This window comes from Colius striatus, chromosome Z, assembly GCF_028858725.1.
Source record: "Colius striatus isolate bColStr4 chromosome Z, bColStr4.1.hap1, whole genome shotgun sequence".
In the NCBI taxonomy this organism is placed as follows: Eukaryota; Metazoa; Chordata; class Aves; order Coliiformes; family Coliidae; genus Colius; species Colius striatus.
Window position 1 is genome coordinate 3868458 of NC_084790.1, and position 21573 is coordinate 3890030.

At 65.5% G+C, this 21573-nt stretch overlaps 2 protein-coding genes across 2 annotated transcripts; one reads left to right on the forward strand and one right to left on the reverse strand.

Moving 5' to 3' along the window:
• Nucleotides 1–155: 155 nt before the first annotated feature.
• Nucleotides 156–7017, reverse strand: MSL1 (MSL complex subunit 1). Its single transcript, XM_062018088.1, has 8 exons — nucleotides 6531–7017; nucleotides 3308–3531; nucleotides 2585–2970; nucleotides 1758–1822; nucleotides 1571–1638; nucleotides 1220–1344; nucleotides 1030–1102; nucleotides 156–899 (listed from the first exon to the last, which is right to left on the reverse strand). Exons 1-8 carry the CDS (start codon nucleotides 6672–6674, stop codon nucleotides 809–811), a joined length of 1176 nt encoding a protein of 391 aa, XP_061874072.1. The 5' UTR covers nucleotides 6675–7017; the 3' UTR covers nucleotides 156–808.
• Nucleotides 7018–14113: 7096 nt separating this feature from the next.
• Nucleotides 14114–20553, forward strand: NR1D1 (nuclear receptor subfamily 1 group D member 1). Its single transcript, XM_062017592.1, is given in 9 exon segments — nucleotides 14114–14284; nucleotides 16306–16647; nucleotides 16737–16825; nucleotides 16922–17066; nucleotides 17778–17983; nucleotides 17985–18239; nucleotides 18388–18573; nucleotides 19646–19856; nucleotides 19955–20553. Coding segments are annotated over 9 exon segments (1662 nt in total). The 5' UTR covers nucleotides 14114–14256; the 3' UTR covers nucleotides 20155–20553.
• The last annotated feature ends 1020 nt before the right edge of the window (nucleotides 20554–21573 follow it).

The following is a 21573-nucleotide window of genomic DNA, read 5'->3' on the forward strand; positions in this document are numbered from 1 at the left end:
CTGCTCCCCACCCATCCCGCAGCACTGGGGCCAGGTCCCAGCGGCGAGGGGATGCTGTGGAGGAGGCAAAGAAAGCGCCCCCCCCCCCCCCGCCCAACAGCACACAGCTGACCAACCTGGAGACGTTTAGATATATAACATCAAAACCCCCAAAATTGTGCGTACAGGATTTTCTATTTCACACACTCACACACACACACACACAAAAAAAAAGCTTTGTTTTGTTTAGAACTCTTACAGCCATTCAAAAGGGAGGGGGGAAACCAAAGCGGCTTCTCCTGGCGACCCCAACTCCGCACCCTGGCACCGGGACCCGCTGGCAGCACCAGCTGCCGCCTCTCACAAACATAAACTGGACGTGAATTGATGCTTATCCTGTTTTCTAACTAAACGTAACGAGGGGGCAGAGGCAGCAGAGCCCCGGTGGGACACGGCCCGGTGAGGCGACACCACGGCCTGGCACCGCTGCTCCCCACACTCCCGCCCACAGCACGAAGTTGAATGTCCAACGTAAAGCAAACATTGGCTGCAGGAGAACGGGGACAGCACATGGAGCTGCAGCAGCAAGGATGGGTAAGAGGGGCTGGAATCTGCCCGCTGCCTCCAGGACCGGAGCAGCCGATGAGAAGCTTCAGACAGCTGCTGCCCCGTGCTACCAGGCGTGTGGCTGCCAGAATGGAGGGGACAGGTCCGAGGAACGTGTTTCAAAACCCAAGAGAATGAAACAAGGGGCACTGAGGAACGAAAACATCCGTCAAAGAAGGTGTCAGGAGAAGGCAGCGGCCGTTGGCGTGACCCGGCGGCTCCGCTATTTCCGGCAGGTCCGGTGTGGCGTCTGCTTCTTCTGCATCTCCAGCCGGCAGCGGCTGCGCTCGTCCAGCCAGGGCAGCTCGAAATTCCTGTGGCCAGACACAGGGGTCAATGTACTGCACAGCTTCAGGGCGCTGACCCCAACCCAAAACATGGCACTGAACATGCCGACCTGCGCCCAGCCCCGTCCCTTCCTGCCCCGCTCACTCCGGTACTCACTGTGGGGTCAGTTTTGGTAACGGCCGGCCAAAGGCGACAACAGGCAAGTAGGGGGTGATGAGCAAGCTTTCCACTGCAGGACAGACACCAGAGTGTTATATAGCCCCTGCCTATACCACTCACTGCAGGCACAACCCCTTGCCTGCCCCCCAACACCCCCACCTGCCCCACAATGTGCCCAGACACTCACCGTCATCTGGCTCAGGGAAAAATGAGGTAACTTCAGGCTCCGACTCCTGAATCCCTTTCCTTTTGTACATTCGGAGCTGCAGCCGCTGTAGAATTCTCTGTTCCCTGATCCTCTGAATGTCCCACCTGGAAAACACGGTGTCCCTGGCAGTGAGAATCCATGGGCAAGTCCCTCAGCTCCCGGTGGATCCTCCCAGGTGGCTCATTTCTGGATCCCATCCCAGCTGCTGGCTATGCTGAGTGACCAGATCTCACATATCCCTCTCTCAGGTGACACCCCCGGGGCCCTTCCACGTGGGAGCCTCGTGCTCTGCTGGGGACCCCAGAGCCCGATCGCCTTCTTTGCTCCCACCTTTTCCTTCGTTTCTCATCCAGCTCCAGCTTCGCATGCCGTTTGGAAAAGACGCTGTCGTCCAGGTTCTGCAACAACAGACAGGGATTGAGGGCGTCCAGCCCCGGCACAGCCCTCAGACGGGAAGGCGCCTGTGGCAACCTGGCTGTGACAACGGCCACTGCACCCACTGGGGTCATGTACATACCTCCAGGAGGTCTGAGGGGTTGGGGTCTCTCAGGGGCTCCACAACATGGTCCCTCCAAGACGGAACTGCAGGATGAGAGGCCAGGCTGTTAGCCTCACACTGAGACGCTCCCAGCCCCACACTCCAGCCCTATCCCCCCCCTCACCTCGCTGCTGTCCAGCCCAGCGTAGCTCAGCCTCCCCCAGACCCTCATCCCAAGCCAGACTGGGCGATGCTGCTGGCTGAGGGCAGTGGGAGCTCATCACCATCCCCGAGCTGCCCTGAGAGGAGACACCCCGAGCTCCCGCTGTGCCGGAGCGCTCGGCCATCCAGTGCAGCGTCTGTCAGCAGCATCAGCGACCAGCACAGCCCAGCACTCCCCACTGGGCTCAGGCAGAGAGGCTGGGAAGGGGCAACCGGTGGGACAGACACCAGATTCGGGGGCAGAGGGTGACCCCACGGTGTGCCACGGTGGCACAAAGCAGGGACGCGTTTCGCAACCCCCAACGGGAAGTTGCTTCACTCCTTGCTCCAACGGGCACCTTGGCTGCTTTGGCAGCTAAAGCAGAGCGGGGCTGGCAGCCCTGCCCTGCACACCGCCCCAGCTCACCCACGCAGCCAGCAGCAGCCCGGCACATGCAGGGTAAAGGAGGGACATGGTTTGGAACGGTGGGCACCAGAGCTGCTGCAGGAGGAACCAACCAGCAGCATGGCATGACCGGCTGTGCCTCACCCACCACGGCTGCGACTCTGCCAGCTTTGGGGCGAGGGTGCTGAGCCCCATTCCCCAGCCCCTTTCTGGCCACCAGCTCTGCCCGAACACCCGCCACGGGCTCTCCATCGCTTACTTGCTACAGTCTCCTCCTTCTTTGGGGAGGGCTCCCGCAACGGCAGCGGCGACGGGGGCGGCTGGTGCCAGCGGCACAAGTACATTTCCGTGGTTGTGAGATAGGGAAAGTCGTCTGTCTCGCTGCTGAAGAAGCCCTTCTCCTTGGGCTGGGCACCAGGGCCCTTTGGCGGGGCTGAGGCTCGCAGAGGGGTCTCCAGGAGCGACCTGGGTTTTTCTGGAGTCTCTTGGCTCCGCAGTTCTCGTTTACAAACAGTTTCGGATAAGGAGCCACCTGACTCCTCCTTCCCCGGGGAGTGCTTCGGAGTTTTACTCTTCACTTTAGAGAACTCGGACACCAGTTTTTTAACAGGGGTCTTCCTCTCCGCGCTCCCAAATGTCGGCTTCCTGCAGGAGGAAGAGGAGTTCAGCCACGTGCGTGGATCCTCGCCCTGGCTACCAGTACCCCCACACCAGGGCCAGACAGAGGCAGGCTTCCAGAGATGAGAGGGGCTTTCCCAGCATTCTGGGACCCCCTTCCTTGCCCAGGCCTTCGTCAGATTCTCCAGGAGCAGTACTGGTGCTCCATGGAATGTGCTCCCTGTGCCAGGCAGCCTCTCACTGGGCTGAGCTGGCAGCTCCATACCCTGGCCACTGCCAGCTCCACGGATGGATGCCGAGGCCAAGGGGCCCCCTTCCCCTCCAGGCCCCACACACACCCCCAGCACGGCCAGACGAACTTTACCTTTTGTGCCCCTTCCCGTTCCGGCCGTAGGGGAAGTGCTTGGGCTGCAGGACTGGGGGAGGCTCCAGCAGGTCCTGGGGACACTCCAGCGGCAGCTTCTCGCAGGCCTCTGCCTCTGGCTTCTCATCCACCTCGAAGCCCTGGAAGATGCGGTGCTTCTCCCGCTCGCTGTCCTTCTTTACCAGCTGCACTCGCCTTTCCATGCGCTCGATGCGCGCAAGGAGCTGCAAGGCAACGCGAGAGGGTGGTTTAATTTGGTGGGCACGATCCTGTGACGGGTCCCCTGTACACTCCTGCTCCCCAGGCAGCTGCTCACACATCCCCTCAGCAGACAGGAAACACCCCAGGGAAGTTGACCTGCAGCACCTGCATGTTTGCCATCACCTACCTGCAGATGCGCTCTGTCACACGGTGCGGGATTGACGGGGGAGAGGTGCCATCCTGCCACAATGCCCTGCCTGCAGCAAACCCTGCCCATCTACCTGGCAACTCCTTGGCAACGCTCAGGGGATAGGAGCATGTCTGTGAGGATACTCTAAACAGTGCCTGAGCCATCCCCACTCAGTTTATCTGGGATGCCGGGAGTGCCAGGGCTCAGCATCAGCCCCCCTGGCAGGGGCTGAGGGAGTGTCTGCAGTGCTGAGGTTATCACATCCCTGAGCAGCTTAACTGCAGTGCCATATGCAGAGGGCTACGATGCCCAAACAGCACAAAATGGCCACTCTTGCTGCTTCTCCCCCTCTGGAGCTGCTCATCCCTGCAGCAGGAGTGATGTGACTGGCTGCAAATCTCCCACGTTTTGAGGGGCGATTGGTGGATCTCGACCTCTGCCACATCCTCCCTGGGGGCCCAGGGAGGGACAGGGGTGTCCGTACCTAGACATGGGCTCCAGGAGAAAACAAGCACCCTCCTGGGTGGTATCTGAGTTTGGCCACACATACCATACCCTCTCCTGTTCCCATCAGGAGCTGGGGACATTTATGGGGAAAGAACAACAAGGGGGTCTCAGCACCCTCTGAGGATGCAGCTGTGGGGGGACCCAGCCATGGGGTGAGGAGCTGGAAGCAGCCCCCACTCCCTAATCCCTGGTGCAGCAGGGTTTGCCTGCTCCCTCTCCCTGACAGTTCCCCTCCCAAGGAAGGATGCTTCCTGCTGAAGCCCCATCGTGGCCTCACCACAGAGGCTCCTCCGTGCTGGAGGACTCAGCACCATGTGGGGCAGCCCTTTGCCCTGAAACCAGGACCACTGTCACCGTTGCCACTGCGGCACAGCTGAGGCAGCCCAGGCTTCCGGCACACACCACCCCACCAGGACAGCCTGGCAGGCGCTGCAGCGGCGAGCATGCGGCCAGGCGCAGCCGCAGGCGTGGGGCACTGCAGGGACGGCATGCATGGGGCACTGCAGGCAGGGGACAGAGAGAGGCACAGCACCCTCAGGGCAAGGCTGACAGGGCACATATGGGGCAATGCACAACATCCATAGCGCAAAGCTGGCAGGGCACACATGGGGCAATGCACAACATCCATAGGGCAAAGCTGACAGGGCACACATGGGACAATGCACAACATCCATAGGGCACTGCAGCAGGACACACATGGGGCAATGCACAACATCCATAGGGCACTGCAGGCAAGGCACACATGGGGCAATGCACAACATCCATAGGGCAAAGCTGGCAGGGCACACATGGGTCAATGCACAACATCCATAGGGCAAAGCTGGCAGGGCACACATGGGTCAATGCACAACATCCATAGGGCACTGCAGGCAGGGCACACATGGGGCAATGCACAACATCCATAGGGCAAAGCTGGCAAGGCACACATGGGTCAATGCACAACATCCATAGGGCAAAGCTGGCAAGGCACACATGGGTCAATGCACAACATCCATAGTGCACTGCAGCAGGACACACATGGGGCAATGCACAACATCCATAGGGCACTGCAGGCAGGGCACACATGGGGCAATGCACAACATCCATAGGGCAAAGCTGGCAAGGCACACATGGGTCAATGCACAACATCCATAGGGCACTGCAGCAGGACACACATGGGGCAATGCACAACATCCACAGGGCAAAGCAGACAGGGCACACATGGGGCAATGCACAACATCCATAGGGCACTGCAGCAGGACACACATGGGGCAATGCACAACATCCATAGGGCAAAGCTGGCAGGGCACACATGGGGCAATGCACAACATCCATAGGGCACTGCAGCAGGACACACATGGGGCAACGCACAACATCCATCGGGCAAAGCTCACAGGGCACATTTGGGGCAGTGCACAACATCCACAGGGCAAAGCTGACAGGGCACACATGGGGCAATGCACAAGATCCATAGGGCACTGCAGCAGGACACACACGGGGCAATGCACAACATCCATAGGGCACTGCAGCAGGACACAGACGGGGCAATGCACAACATCCATCGGGCAAAGCTCACAGGGCACATTTGGGGCAGTGCTCCGCTGGGTGTCGACAGAAAGGCAGCACAGCCCATGGGCTGTGCCCCGCGGGATCCCTCCAGCCCCACCGGCACCGCGGTGACGCGGCCCCTTTAATTTAACTCCCGCGCGGCGGGGCGGGAAGGCACCGCGGGCCCTTTAAGGCCCCCCCCCGCGGGTCCGTTGTCACGGCGACGGGCGGCGGCCCGTTAACCCCCGCACGCCCGCCCCGCCCCCGCCCTTTGTGCCCCCGCCGGGCACCCCGCCCCCCGCCGGCCTTTGTCTGGGGGGGGGGGGGGGGGGGGGGGGGCACCGACCCCTGGAGGGGGCGTCAGTGCCTGGGAGGGTGGGCAAAGCTGTGGGGGTGTATGGTTGGGGGGGCATTAACCCCCGGAGGGAGGTGCAATAATCCCATGGGGGTGGTATTAGCCCCCGCCAAGGGTATTAACCCCCTGTGTGCTGGGGGGTATTAACCCCCGGGGTGCCACGGGGGGAGTGGTTAACCCCTGCAGGGAATGGGTGGGTGAAGTTAACCCCTCCGGTGCCAAAGGGGATTGGGGGGGCAATTACCTGTTGGTGGGTGGAAGCTCCAGGGGACCCCTGGTGCTGGGGTGGGGTAATGCCGGGGGGAGGCAGGGTAATACCCGGGGGGGGGTAACCCCGCGAGGGGTGCATAAACCATGGGGGGGGGGGAGGGAGTTACCCCATGGGGGGGGGAAGCACGTTAACCCTTGCTGTGCCGCGATCCCGCCCCACCCCCACTCCGTACCGTGTCCCGCTCAGCCTTGAGCTCCTCGATCTGCCGTTCCTTGGCCTGCAGCTGCTGCTGCTGCTGCTCGATGAGGTCCAGCTGGAGCAGCAGGATCTGCCGCAGGCAGGCCGCCTGCCCCGGCGAGCCCCCGCCGGCCCCCATCCCGCCGCGCCGCGGGCCGCTCTTCCACTTGCCCTCGGCGGAGGGCGGCGGAGGTGGCGGAGGAAGAGTAGGTGGAGGAGGACCCGGTTCAGTGGGCCCCGCTCCAGGCCCGGGCCCCGGCCCCGCTCCCGGCCCCGCCGCGCCCTCCCCGGCGCCGCGCCCGGGCAGCACCGCCTGGTAGCGCGGCCGGGCGCCCGCATCCCCCGCGCCGGCCTGCTTGCCACCGGCCAGCGGCACTAGCCCGGCCCAGCGCTGCTGCTGCTCCGCCGCCGCCGCCACTCCGCCGCCGCGGCCCTTGTGTGCCCCCAGCGGCGGCGGCTCCCGGGGCCGGCGGGGCGGCGGGCGGTGCGGCGCGGCGGCGGCCTCCTCCTCCTCCTCCTCCTCCTCCTCCCGCCCCCCCGGCGGCGGCTCGGCCGCCCGGAAGGCAGTGGACCTCATGGCCGGCACCCTCCGCTCCTCACCGAGCCGCTACCGCCCGTCGATGCGGCGCAACGGCCGCCGCCACGGGCTGCGCGGCCCGGGGGGGCGGCGGCGGAGCCCCGTCGCCATCAGCGCGGCGCATCCCCCGCCCCGGGCGGCGGGGGCCCGCGGGACATGGGCAGGGGGGCTGCCCCGTCGCCCCCTCCCCCGTGCGGGGCGGCCGGGGAGCGGGGGGGGGGTGAAGGAGGGGGAACAGAGACTGGGCCCACGAGTGACCGCTTCACGCGTGGGAACGGGCGGGGGAAGGCGCGTGCCGGTACCGGGGGCGGGTCGAGGCCAGGGCCGCGCGGCGGCCCCCGGTTACCTTTAAACCGGGCTCGGTGCGCATGCGCCGGTCCCGGCCGCGGCGGGAGGGGACGAGGCGGGGGGGGGGTGCCGGGATCCCGGGGGGTGAGCAGCGGGACGGGCCTGGCCGGGCCCGGGGACACCCCTTGGCACAGACCCCGCCGCCTCGGGCCGTGGGGCGATGTCCCCGCGCCGGTCCCGCGTGGGAAGCTGCCCGGTGGGGACAGGGGCCCCTGGACGGTAATTGCGGGGCGCGGCCGCCCGGTGGCTCCCGAGCGCGGCGGCTCCGCCCGGAGCGCGCCGGGGGCCCGCAGAGCCTTCCCTGGCCCCTCCCCGGCCCCGTCCCACCGCCCACCGGGGGTCTGTCGCGTCCCCTTCGGAGGGGAGACGAGGAGGGCGGAGGGAGAGGGGCGGGACCCAGCGCCATGACCCTCCCACGCGGGAGAGGAGCGCGGAGCTGCGGGGGGGCAGATCGCGCTCTGCGGAGCGGGTTTGTCCCCAGCGCGAGCTGGGCTATGCCATTGCCCCCGCGGGTCTGCGAGCCCCTCCGTGTGTCCTTACACCGTCCCACGTATGCAGCTCCCCTCTCCCCGTGTGTACACCCCCACGAGGGTCTGCAACCCCCCTCCCGTGTGTGCATACCCCTCCCCGGCTCTGCAGCCCCCTCTATGTGCACACCTCCACGCACACCCACAGGGGGAATGCATTCCCCTCCAGGTCCACCCACACCGCTGCGGGTCTGCAGCCCCCCCGATGTGCATATCTCCACACACACGCACGGGGGATCTGCAGTCCCCCCTACCCCGAATGCATACACACACACACACGCAGCCCTGCAAAACCTGCAGGTCCTGGTGTACATGTGTAAGCGTGTGCGTGTACACACACCCCCTTTTCTTATCGCACCACACTGCCCCCCTTCAGAGACTGCAGCCCCGGCATGCAAATGCATGCACAGCCCTCGCAGTGAGGGACTGCAGCCCCTCTGCAGGCACACGCACACCCTGCAGGCGCTGCAGCCCCCCTCACACACACACACACCCAGGACTGCAACCCCAGCACACACACACACGTGTGTACAAGCACAAACACACGTGTGCACAAACACACAACCTCCCCCCACCCACTGCAACACACGCCCACCCCCACCCCCAAGCAGCACACAGGGCCATAGCATTGGGGACACATTGGTGACACACAGGGGACACGCGGGGCACGTGCTGCGGCTGTGCAAGGGGACACGTGGGGGACAGGTCTCTCCTCAAAGCTGCGTTCAAGCACACACACATATAGCGGGGGGACTCCCCCTGCACCTAACACCCCCACCTAGCAGCCCCACCATGAGTCGTGACATCCCCCTCTGGGCTGGGTCACACAGGCAGTGCCATCCCCACGCCCCCCTCATCACGGTGCAGGGGAAGCCCCTCTGCTTCTCCCTGCCCTGTGTCCCACCAGACCCTACAGACAGCCGTCGCTCCCTGCCACAAGCACGTACACAGCCGTGCTCATCCACACTCGCCCACGCGTGGCTGGACTTTGGGGCAGCTGGAGCTGAGGGGGGTGTGTGTGTGTGGGGGTTCCCGGTTGCCCCGTCCCCGCTGCGGCAGGCCCACGTGCTGGCCAGGCGCCTGCCCGCACATGGCTCTGCAGCAGGGCCGCCGCGCAGGGAGGCTGCTGGGGCTAAAAATGGAGCAGGGCTCACATGCCAGCGCCACGTGACGCCGCAGCGCGCGGGGATGGAGAGAGGGCTCCCTGCACCCGAGGAGGAGGAGGAGGAGGAGGAGGGGAGCACCCGCTCACATGGGCTGGCACAGATGCCAACCGGCCTGGTGCCCTAAAGCCCGTGGCCAACGTGTGCTCTGCAGGGTCGGGGCTGCTGCCCCACATCCCCATATTGGGAAGGCTGAATATGGGGCTGTGGAGGTGTGGGAAAGAGGAGAGGGTTTCCTTGTCATGCATGCCCAGGATGGGGGGGGGTCTGTGAGGCTGAAGGAGACCCTGCAGACCCCGGCACTGCCTGTGCCTTCCCCTCCCTGCAGCAGCTCCAGGATCCGGGGCTGTGGAGCTGCAACAGGAACATAAAACACCACACGTGAGATTTATGGGCGCGGGGGGGGGGGCGGGGGGGGGCAGCGCTGCTGCAGCCTCCCCCTGCAGGCAGGGAGCCACTGAGGTGTTCCCCCCTCACCCCCACCTACTCCCCACCTGAGGGCTTCCCAGACCACCCCACATGGTGAATGCTCCAGGGTTTCCCCACTCTCCCGGGGTTCCTGCACCCCCCTGTCCCAACAGCCCCCTGATCTTTGGGTCCCTGCACCCTCCTGAGGTCCCTGCGTCCCCAGACCCCTCCTGGGCACCTTGCACCTTTCCTGAATCCCCAGGTCCAGGCACCATCGCGGGGTGCATTTACCCCTAAATTTTGCACCTTTGCAGATCTCTGCACCCCTGCACCCCTAGATCCTGCCCATCTGCATCCTGCACCCCCAGGCGCTGCACCTGCTGGGGTCTCTGCCCTCCAGCACAGGCCAGCCCGTCCTGGGGGTGCTGTGGTGCTGTGGGGTGCCCCTGCCTGCGCTGCCCGGGCCAGACCCGCCTTGTTTACCTGTTTTTTTTTTCCCTTTCCGCGGGGCGGGGAAAGGCGAGTCCTGGCAGCGCTGAGCCCTCTGCCCCAGCCAAGAGCCGTGGGGACGCGCCAGGGCTGCTTTCGACTTCTCAGCCGTGGATCTGCTGCTGAACAGCAGGAAAACACCCCAAAACCCCGAGCACCCAGCCCTGCCTGGCACCTTGCAGCGGCACCAGGGTCCTTGCCCTCCCACCCACTGCCATCCGGGGGGGATTTGGGGGTGCAAGACCCCCCAAAGTGATGTGAACCCCAGTGTCTCTGGTTGCTCCCCCCACCCCCACAGCATGCCTACGGCTGGGGAAACTGAGGCACGACGTATCCCAGGGTGGCAGGGGGACCCAGAGCCAGACCTGGTGGGATTCTGCAGACCCACAGTGGGTTTGGACGGCGTTCAAGTGTTGAGGTGGGGGGGCTACATTATTGGGAGGGTCTGCACCCTACCAGACCCCAGTGCCCAGCCTGGAGTGGGGACAACTGGTTGGAACAAACCCCAGTCCCCTGAGGAAGCAATTCCCTTCCCCCCCCCCCCCCCCCCAGCCTTTTCCTGGAAAAGGTACAAGGTAAACAACCCGGCCAGCTTGGAGTAAAAATAAATCCCTGTGCACACAGGCGTTCGGCGGCAAGCGGAGCGCACCGTCACGTGGCACGGCCGCACGGCACCGCCGGCAACCCGGGCACCGGGGCACGCGGCCGCCGGCCCGCAAGCCCGCTGCCTGCCACCGCCGACGTGCTCCTCCGGCTGCCTCCTGCAGTCCCTCGTGTAGGGGAGGGGGCTGGAGCCTGTATCTCTCTGGGGGGTGGGGGGAAATGGGGGGCTGGGGGTGGTGCAGGGGGTGCAGCTGGGGGGGCACAGTGAGGGGAGCAGCCCTCGGGCAGGGTCAATGTCGGTGGAAGGGCCTGAGGTGACACGTGTGCCCCTGCCACTCCAGGCAAGGCTCACCTAGCACCTGAGCACAGCGGCATGTGATAACCTTGGGGGGGGTTGAGGTGCTCCATCCATACCATGGACTGACTGGCACGGGCATAGCTGTGTTGGGGTGCATGGGCACCCACAGCGAGCCCCCTCGGGCACAGCCCCAGCCTCCAGGAGGGTCCTCAGGATGGCTCAGCAGTGGGCTGCTGAGGGTCTAACACAGGGCACAGCAGGCACAAGCCCAACCCAAGTACCCTGCTGACCTGGTGGCTTTGATAGCCACCTCACCCCAGCCCTACTGTCCACAGACTGTCCCTGGTCCAAGCTCCCCATCCTGCTGCCAGGGTGCCCTGGCTGCACCCAGCCTAGGGGCTGTACTCACAGCACCCTCACACCAACCTTCTGTGCCAGGGTCCCAGCTCTTCAGCAAGACCCTCTGGTGAGCCCCCACAGCACAACCCCATGGCAGGACCTCCCAAGATTTCTCTCATCCCTCCCAGACCCACACCCACCCCAGAGACTACCAGGGAGCTGAGCAGCCACGTCTGGCTGAGCATCCCTGTGCAGGGCCAGCTCGACGCTGTGTGCCGTGTGCTGCAGCGCCGTGTGCAGGGTTGTTTTCTGAACTGAGATGAGTGGCTGAGTCACAGCTAATTGCCACAGCCCAGGAATGTGCCAGGAGGGAAACAACGAGGTGCCATGTGGGGCCGATGGCACCTGCAAGCCCAGAGCAGCCTGGGCATGGCTGCACTGCTGGGACTGGGGATGGGGCAGCAAGGGCCTCCCTGCCCCAAACTCAACATCTTCCCCTCAGGTGCCCTGGCCCCATGCCAGCCTGGCCCCACACATCCTTCTGTGAGCCAGCAGGTTTCTCCCTGCCGGAGGTGTTGGCTGCAGCATGGCCACGGCACAGCACAGCCACCCGCTGATTCAGGATGAGGGCACTTCCTGCAAGGTGAGGGGTGTCCCAACCACCCCAGAGCTGTGGGGCACCCCACAAGCTGGGAGCAGCCCCAGCACCCAGCCGTGGGGCCCTGAGGAGCCCCCAGGTGAGGAACTGTCCCATGTGGGGCTGGGGGCTCCTCAGGGTGCAGAACTCCAGTGTCGTCCCCCGCCTCCTCTGGCGCCCCACAGGCTCGAGGCACAGATGGTGCCCAAGGCCTCCTCTGCTGCAGGATTAGCTCTGAGGATTCCCTGGTGCTGGCACATCCGTGTGCTGCACCTTCTCCTGCTGGCATGGAGCCAGGGCAGCGCCCGGCACGTGGCACACAGGAGGGTGCTGGCATCTCCAAAAGCCTCCGTCCCCCGGGGGCTGTGAGCACCCAAGAAGACCCCAGTGTCACCAGGCTGAGCTGGCCTCAGTGCTGCGACCCAGATCTGCTTGTTCTCTCTGCCCTGGCATTGTGACACTGGGCACAGCACATCGCTGCAGCCCGTGTGGCTGCCAGGAGCGAGGCCAGGCTGAGCTGTGGCTGCCAGGCACGTGCCACACTAGGCACCCGCCGTGGGCTGAGCATTGCCCCGGTGGCACCAGGGATGGGCAGGGGGACGTGGGCTGGTTGGGCAGGGGTCCAGCTGTGCTGTGCTGTGATGCAGGCTTGTGCTGTGCCCTGGTGCAAAGGGTTTTGAGGTGCTGGTGCCACACTGTGCCCCAGTGTCCCCAGTGTGGGGTGGCAGGGGCACCTATGTGTCACAGGTGATACTGGTGCCCAGGTGGCCCCAGGGGACAGAGCTGTGCAGGGTGCCAGGGTGCCAGGACTGTGGCCAGGCATCCCTGGTGCAGGACACAGTGCCATACTCAGGTGCCCCCTTTGCAGGGACCATGCTGTGCAGGGTGACTGGTGTCTCCCACTGTCCCTGGTGCAGAGGACAGTGCTGTGCTGAGTGACAGGGGTGCCCGTGCTTTTCCTTGGGCATCCCCAGTGCAGGGGATGGTACCATCCTTGTGTGTTCCTCATGCAGGGACCATGCAATGCAGGGTGACAAGAGTACCAGGGTGTTCCCAGTGCAGGGGACAGTGCCATGCTCAGCTGTGCCCAGTACAAGGATCGTGCCATGCAGAATGACAAGTGTCTGCAGTGTCCCCAGTGCAGGTGACAGTGCCACGCTTGTGTGTTCCCCATGCGGGTAACAGCCATGCTGGGCGGCAGCTGTCCCCTGGTGTCCCCTGCAACGTTGTGCAGGGTGACAGGGGTGCCTCTAATGTTTCTGGGCCATCCCCACTGAAGGGGATGGTGCCACGTTCAGCTGTCCCCAGCGCAGGTGACAGTGCCATGCAGGGTGATGGGTGACCCCCAGTGTCCCCAGTGCAGGTGACAGTGCCGTGCAGGGTGATGGGTGACCCCCAGTGCAGGTGACAGTGCCGTGCAGGGTGATGGGTGACCCCCAGTGTCCCCAGGGCAGGTGACAGTGTCGTGCAGGGTGATGGGTGACCCACAGTGTCCCCAGGGCAGGTGACAATGTTGTGCAGGGTGATGGGTGACCCCCAGTGTCCCCAGGGTAGGTGACAATGTTGTGCAGGGTGATGGGTGACCCCCAGTGTCCCCAGTGCAGGTGACAGTGCCGTGCAGGGTGATGGGTGACCCACAGTGTCCCCAGGGCAGGTGACAATGTTGTGCAGGGTGATGGGTGACCCCCAGTGTCCCCAGTGCAGGTGACAGTGCCGTGCAGGGTGACCCCCAGTGTCCCCAGGGCAGGTAACAATGTCGTGCAGGGTGATGGGTGACCCCCAGTGTCCCCAGTGCAGGTGACAGTGCCGTGCAGGGTGCCAGGGGTGCCTGTGCTGTTCCCCGGTGCAGGGGATGGTGCCACCCGTGTGTGTCCCCGGTACAGGTGCCCCCGCAGCGCGGGGTGCCGGGGGTCCAGGGCTGTCCCCCCGGTGCCGGTGCCGGTGCCCGCGGGCTGGAGGCTGCCCCGCTGCGGGGGGGTGGTGGTGGTGTCCCCTCGTTGCTCACCGGGCTCTCCGTCGGCGACGCGGGGCCGGGGCCGCCGGCGGAAAGTGTGTCACTGGGGCACGAGGCTCTCCCCGGGAATCACATGGGGGAGGCGGCGGCGCCGCGTGCGGCCCAGTGCGCAGCCGCGGCCGGTGCCGGGCGGGCGGTGGGGCGGGCGGCGGGCGCACAACAGCTCTGGCCGGGCATTGGAGCGGCACGGCTCGGCACGGCTCCGCTCCTCTCGGCCCCGTCAGCCGCGCGTCTGCATACGGGAGGATCGGCGGAACCGGGACGGTCCCGTCCCTCCGCACCCCCCGCCCCGTGCCCCCCCCCCCCTCCTCCGCGAGGATGGCGGCCCCCGAAGCCGGCAGCACAGGTCAGTGCCCCTCGCCGGAATCCCACCCCCTCTCCCCTTCCTCCTCCCCGCCCGCGGGTGTGTGTGCCGGGACCGGGCGGGCACCGGCAGCGGGGAGAGGTCCCGAGCACCGGACCGGAGTCCGAGGGTCAGTGCAGCGGGGACTGCGGCGAGGGGGCTGCGCGCTGAGAACGCGAATCGGAGGAGGGGTCCGGACAACCGGGACCGGGGGGTCCTGCACGCTCCACCGGGCAGGATGCGCACCGGGACCGCATCCCGGAGCGGGCCTCCTTCCTACCGGGACCGGGCGGTCCTGCATTGCAGGGTAAGGCTCGGGCGGCGGGGCCGGGAGGGAGGGAGGGAACGGGGGGAGGGATGCGCGCTGGCACCGGGGCGACCCTGAACGCCACAACCGGGACACTGCGGTCACCGGAGCAGGAGGGATGGAGTCCGAGATGAGAAGGGGTGTGGGAGATGTTTGTCCTTATCCGCGGGCATAGGAAGGGCGAGAACTGGGATCGGGGCAGCGGGACCAAGCGGGAGCGCGCCGGGACCGAGGGGGTCCGTGGGCGGCGGAGGCGGGGACGCGCAGCGGGAAAAGGCGGGGTGGGAGTGGGGGGGAAGGGGGGCGGTAAACTGGCGAAGTGTGTGTGTGGGGGGGGGGAAACAGAGGCGATCTTCACCCCCCTTCCCCCTCCCCCCCGGCACGTGTCCCCCTCCCCGCCGCTGCCACGTGCGGAGTTTGTTTTCCCCGCAGCCCCGCCCCTCCCGTCCCATTGGTCAGCGCCTTGTATGACGTCACGATGACGTCACACCCGGAAGCGTTCCGAACAGCCGGGGACGGGTTGGCCGGGGGGGGTGGGCAGCGCGCGCCATCTCCAGGGCAACACACCCCCCGGAGGGGGGCGGGGCTTCGGCGCCAGCCAATGGAAGGCGAAGGGGGCGGGGCAACGCGTGAAGGGGCGGGGCCGAGGGAGGCCACGTGCGGCCAGAGCACGTGGGGCGGCGGCGTGAGGCCGCCTGAGCTCAAAGTGGGGGGGACACACACACAAGGTGGGGGGGGGGAAGCTGCACACAGGCATTTTGGGGAGGGGGAGGTCGGTGGGGAGGGACTGGAAATGCTCTCTGCGTCCTGATGCAACTCCTTGGGGGGAATTCCCCTCTCCCAAAGCCCCTGGTCCTGGGGCTTTGGAGGAGGCGGATTCCCCCAGCATTTTGATGTCCCAGTAGCTCTATCTGGGTTTTTTTTGGAGGGGGTGTTATGACACCCACTGTCCCTGATTCACTGACCTCCTTTGGAAGTGGCTTGGAGTGGGGGGAGGGGGAAGCGGGGGGTGTGACTGATGGTGACAGACTTGGCTGTGTCGCTCACAGCACTGTGTGCGACGGGAGACACATGGCCCCGGCAATCCTGCGTGTCCCCAGCATCACCCTCCACGTGTCCAGGGCCCCCGAGTCAGTTGGAGATGTGGCCTGGTTGTTTTTGCCCCATGCATGGGGAAGGCACTGGACTTAGGGGGATGTTGGCAAGGGGGGAGGGCGTGCTTTGGTCTCTGCTGTGTTAGGGGGCTGCACTGTAAGGGCTGCGTCTGGACTTGTGGTACTGGGAACTGGGCTAAGCCTTGGGCACAGAGCCAGAGAAGGCGTCTGGAATTGACGTGACATCCCTCCTTCCCCCCCCTCCCCCTCCGCCCCGGCCCCTAATTATGCCTCTGGCAGGTTCCCAGCTCGCGTTCCTCCCACGGGTACTTCCGGGGTGTCATGCCCGTGTCCCCACCCGACACGCACCCGGGCAACCTGGCTGTCCCCATCCCACGTGGGGCTGGCACCCGTGGCAGACGCGGTGCCTGACTCAGGGTGGGTGGCGCACTTGCAGCCGTGGGACGCCCGTGGGGCCGGGAGGCATCCGTGATGCTTCTCTGCCGATCATCATCCCCTACCCGAGGCTGCTCTATTCCCCTCTCTCGGGGTCCCCTCCGGGTCAGGGGAGGCTGAGCCCGGCGCAGCTCAGTGCATGTGTGTCCCCACTGCTCTGCCCGCAGGCGGTGTGATCAGCTACGTGGGCTCCAGCGGCACCTCGCCCAACCGCACCAGCCCCGTCTCGCTCTGCAGCGACAGCTCCAACAGCAGCTCACAGTCGGGCTCTCAGCCCTTCCCCACCTACTTTCCCCCATCACCCACCGGCTCGCTGCAGGATTCCCGTACCTACGGCGGGGGCTCGCTGGCCTCCCGTGAAGATGGCTCCCCTTCATCTTCCTCTTCCTCCTCCTCATCCTCCTCCTCCTCCACGTACGGCTCCTCGGTGAACTTCCCCGGGGTGCAGCAGGTTCCTGCAGACGAGCGACGCCGCAGCTCGCCCAGCAAACCCGGCAGCACCGTCACCAGTGAGTGGGGCGGGGGGTGTAGGCAGGTGGCGTGTCCCCCTCCTCACCGTGGACCCCTCGGGACGCTGCTCACCCCCATCCCTCCGCAGAGCTGAACGGGATGGTGCTGCTCTGCAAGGTCTGCGGGGACGTCGCCTCTGGTTTCCACTACGGCGTCCACGCCTGCGAGGGCTGCAAGGTACCAGGGATGGAGCCAGGGTGGTGTGGAGACCCTGCAATGCTGTGGGGCACCCAGAGTGACACCCCTCCCCTCAACCCTCCCCCAACTCCGCAGGGCTTCTTCCGCCGCAGCATCCAGCAGAACATCCAGTACAAGAAGTGCCTCAAGAACGAGAACTGCTCCATCGTCCGCATCAACCGCAACCGCTGCCAGCAGTGCCGCTTCAAGAAGTGCCTGCTGGTCGGCATGTCCCGTGATGGTGAGCTTGGGGCCCCGCAGAACCAGGGACTCCCGTGTTCAAGGCTGTATGAGCCTTCCCTTCTGAGGGTGTGATTCCCCACCATGCTCAGGGCTGCATGTCTGCTCCCCGGGTGGGTTCCCCCTGCCATGGCCGAGGCTGCATGTCTGACCCTTCTGTGGTGGGTGCCCCCTGCTTGAGGCTGTGTGTCCCCTCTCCAGGATTGAGTATGCTGGTCTGCACTGGGGACTGTGCATGCCCCATGGGATGTGTTGCCCTGCTCTGCTGTGTTAGGGGATGTATGTCCTGTCCTAGAGTGGTTCCCCCCATATCAGGGCAGTTTGTCTCCCAGTGGAATGGATCTCCCCAGATCAGAACTGTACATCCTCTCCTGGGATGGATCCCCCAGATCAGGGCTGTTAATCCTTGCCCTGGGATGGATCCCCCAGATCAGGGCTGTACATCCCTGCCCCGGGCTTGATCCTCCCAGAGCAGGGCTGTTAATCCTCTCCTGGGATGGGTCCCCCCCTTATCAGAGCTGTTCATTCCTGCCCCGGGATGGATCCCCCCAAGATCACGGCTGTCCCCCTCTGTGTCAGGGCTGCACCTCCCCTCCAAGCCAGGGAGAGACGTGCAGGGACGCAGCCGCGTCGCGGGCAGCCCCCGGCACGGTGCGGGGCTGGGGGTGGTCGGCGCGGCCGGGCTGCCCCGTGACGCCGGTGTCTCCCGCAGCCGTGCGCTTCGGGCGCATCCCCAAGCGGGAGAAGCAGCGGATGCTGGCGGAGATGCAGAGCGCGATGAGCGGCATGGCCAGCGTCCCGCCGGGCATGGCCGGCCCCGGCGAGGGCCCAGCGCCGGGCGGGGGCCGCGCCCCGCCCCCCGGCCCGCCGCCGCTCGTCCCCCCCGCCTGCTTCTCGCAGTTCCCGCAGCAGCTGACCCCCCCCGCGCTCGCCCAGCCCCGGGGGGGCCACCGAGGACGTCATCGCGCAGGTGGCCAAGGCTCACAAGGAGATCTTCGTCTACGCACACGACAAGCTGGGACCCCCCCCGGCCTGCGACGCCGGCCTCCTGCGCTGGGACGCGCCCCCCGCCTGGGCTCCCGGCCCCCCCGAGCCCCGGCTCTGCCCCCCCGCCTACCCCGAGCCCCCGGCGCGGGGCTGCCCCTGGCCCCGCGGCACCAAGGACGTCCTGCCGGTGAGCGCCCGACGGCTCCCGCTCCCTTGCCCCCGGCTATTTTTAGCCGCTAATCGCACTAATCGCCTTGCCGGGGCCGGGGGAGCCCTGCGGCGCCGGGCTGAGCCGTGCCGTGCCGGGCTGAGCCGTGCCGTGCCGTTGCCCGCAGGCATGCCCCATGAACAGCCACCTGCCCGGCCGCAGCGGACGCTCCGTGCAGGAGATCTGGGAGGATTTCTCCCTCAGCTTCACCCCCGCCGTCCGTGAAGTGGTCGAGTTCGCCAAGCACATTCCCGGCTTCCAGGCCCTCTCCCAGCACGACCAGGTCACACTGCTCAAGGCTGGCACCTTTGAGGTACGTCCCGGGATGGGGAGGGCTGAAGGGGGAGGGCACAGTGCACCACAACTCAGTGTGAAGTCCCATGGCATTGCATGGTGCCCCACGTCATTGCATGGTGCCCCATGGCCTCACATGGAGCCTCACAGCATTGCATGGTGCCCCAAAGCACTGTATGGTGCCCCACAGACCAACATGAAGCCCCCACAGCGTTGCATGATGCCCCATGGCATTGCACAGTGGCCCATGGACCACCGTGGAGTCCCATGCTGCCCTTAGTTGCCCATGGCTTCACGTGGTGTGGAATGGAGCCTCTTGGCATCATTTGGTGCCCATGGCATTGCAGTGCCCCAAAGGCATGGAGGCCTCTTATGGAACATGGCTTTGTACGGTGCCCTATGGCATTGCATGGTAGCCCACAGTATCCCTCACCATGCCTCGGTGCCCCGTGGTATCACACAGTAGCCCATGGCATTGCAGGATACCCTGCTCCTGTCATGGCACGGTGCTCCATGGACTAGCAAAGTGCCTCATGGCCTTGCTCGGAGCCCCACGGCATTGCATAGTAGCCTTCAGTTTTGCAGGGACCCTGCAGCACAGCACAGTGTCCCACAGTATCATCTGTCACAGCAGCCCATGGCATCGCAGGATACCCGCCACCCCTGGCATTGCTCAGTGCCTCGTGGCATGGAACCCATGACATTGTATGGTGCCCCATGGCATCACATGGCAGCCCACAGTGTTACAGGGTCCCACCCCCTCTTCTGTGGTGTCCCATGGACTAGCAAAGCACCTCATGGCCTTGTTCTGTGACCCACAGCACAGAGCCCTCTCAGGGAGTATGGCCCCACAGCATCACCTGGCAGCCCATGGCATTGCAGGATACCCCCATCCCGGCATGACACGGTGCTCCATTGACTAGTAAAGTGCCCCATGGCATTGCTTGGTGCCCCACAGTCTGGAGCCCTGGCATGGAGCCCCACGGCACTGCACAGTGCCCCACAGCACAGCATGGTAGCCCACAGCATTGCAGCATCCCCTCTGGGCACGGCACCGTGTCCCCCTCCGGCTGACGCCGCGTGTGCCGCAGGTGCTGATGGTTCGCTTCGCCTCCCTGTTCGACGTGAAGGAGCAGACGGTGACGTTCATGAGCCGGACAAAGTACAGCCTGGAGGAGCTGTGGGGCATGGGCATGGGCGACCTCCTCAGCTCCATGTTCGAGTTCAGCGAGAAGCTCAGCGCCCTCGACCTCACCGACGAGGAGCTGGGGCTCTTCACCGCCGTCGTCCTGGTTTCGGCAGGTGGGAAGTTGAGGAGATGGGAGGGAAATCGAGGAGAGGAGGTGGTGGTGGAGGTGGGGTGGGGGTGTCACCACCCTGCTGACGCCCCATCCCCACAGACCGCTCGGGCATGGAGGACACGGCGTCGGTGGAGCAGCTGCAGGAGACGCTGATCCGCGCCCTGCGCGCCCTCGTCCTGAAGACGCACCCGGCCGAGACGTCGCGTTTCACCAAGCTGCTGCTGAAGCTGCCCGACCTGCGCACCCTCAACAACCTCCACTCCGAGAAGCTGCTCTCCTTCCGTATTGACGCCCAGTAGGACCCCGATGGATCCTTGCCCATCACCCCCCCCAACCCTGCCGCCGCCCTGCACCCCTAAAACACCCCTGTACATAGCACTGCGGGTGCGGAGGACAGACACACACACACACACACACACACACCCCACGGCACCCACTGGACTCCTGCGGCAGGGGAGGAGCTGTAGCCCTCAGGTGGGTGCTGGGATGCCAGGACCACCCCCCTTCAGTTGGGTGCCAGCCCCACGGCTCCGCTGGCAGCGCCGGGGAGGGGGGATCCCCAACTCCCGCCCCAGCTCGCTCAGCCAGCGGTGGGAAGCAGAGGCCGCATCCAGCCGAGCTGTGTGGGTGGGTCTGGTTGTTGGTTGGTTTGGTTTTTTTTTTTTCATCATATATTTATTACATAAATATATAGTAAAATAGACCAGCAACAATTACCATAAAAATATCTTTCTTTAAAATCCTGACCAAAACACAAAAGGGTTTAAAATCGCACGTCACAGACTGTGATTGTCACGGAGCTCAGCGGCCCCCTCCCCCCGCATCCCCGTCCCCTTCCCGTCCCGCGCCCTACATTCAGCGCCGCCGGCCGCGGCCCCCGCGGCACCATGCATAGTAGGGGGACCCCGTGCCGTGCCACGCCGTGCCAGAGCCGTGCCAGGCTCAACGCGGCCTCAAGCAAGGGCAGCTCCGGGAGCAATGAGGTATGTGCTTAGGGGGTTGGGGACACAGGGGACATGGGGATGGGGGATGGCCCGTGGGAGGTGATGGAGGGGGCGTGAAGAGGGGGGGGTACTGGTCCTGCCCCCCGCCCCGGGGTGATGCCGGGGCTGACGCTGGACGTGCGATGGTGACGCGAGACGGAGACAAGAGGGAGCGGCCCGGGGGGAGCGAGGGGACAGGGCGAGCTGGCCAGCGCCTGGGGTGGAGGGGCCAGGCTGTGCCCCCAGGGTGAGCCACCCCAGGGCACCCAAGGAGGGGAAGGGGTCTGCACCCAGCTGAAGGGGGTGGGGGTCACGTTTGCTACTTAAGACACATCCCGCGGCGGCCACATGGTGAGCGAGGGCAGTGCCGGCATCGCCAGCATCCTGCAGCTGGGCAGCGGAGCGCACGGGCACCACACGGCCACTGCACCGGCAGGGCCACAGCCACGCCATGGCACCAGTGCTGTGCCAGCACACAGGGCCACAGCCACGCTGTGCCGTGGGCACCAGCGCTTGTGCCAGCAAACAGGGCCACTGCTACGGCACGGCACCGGCACGGTGCCAGCACACAGGGCCACACCACGGCACCTGCACTGTGCCGGCATGCAGGGCCACAGCCACACCATGGCACCAGCGCTGTGCCAGCATGCAGTGCACCAGCCATGCCACAGCCACAGCACCAGACCTGTGGCAGCACACAGCGCCACAGCCACGCCATGGCACCAGCGCTGTGCC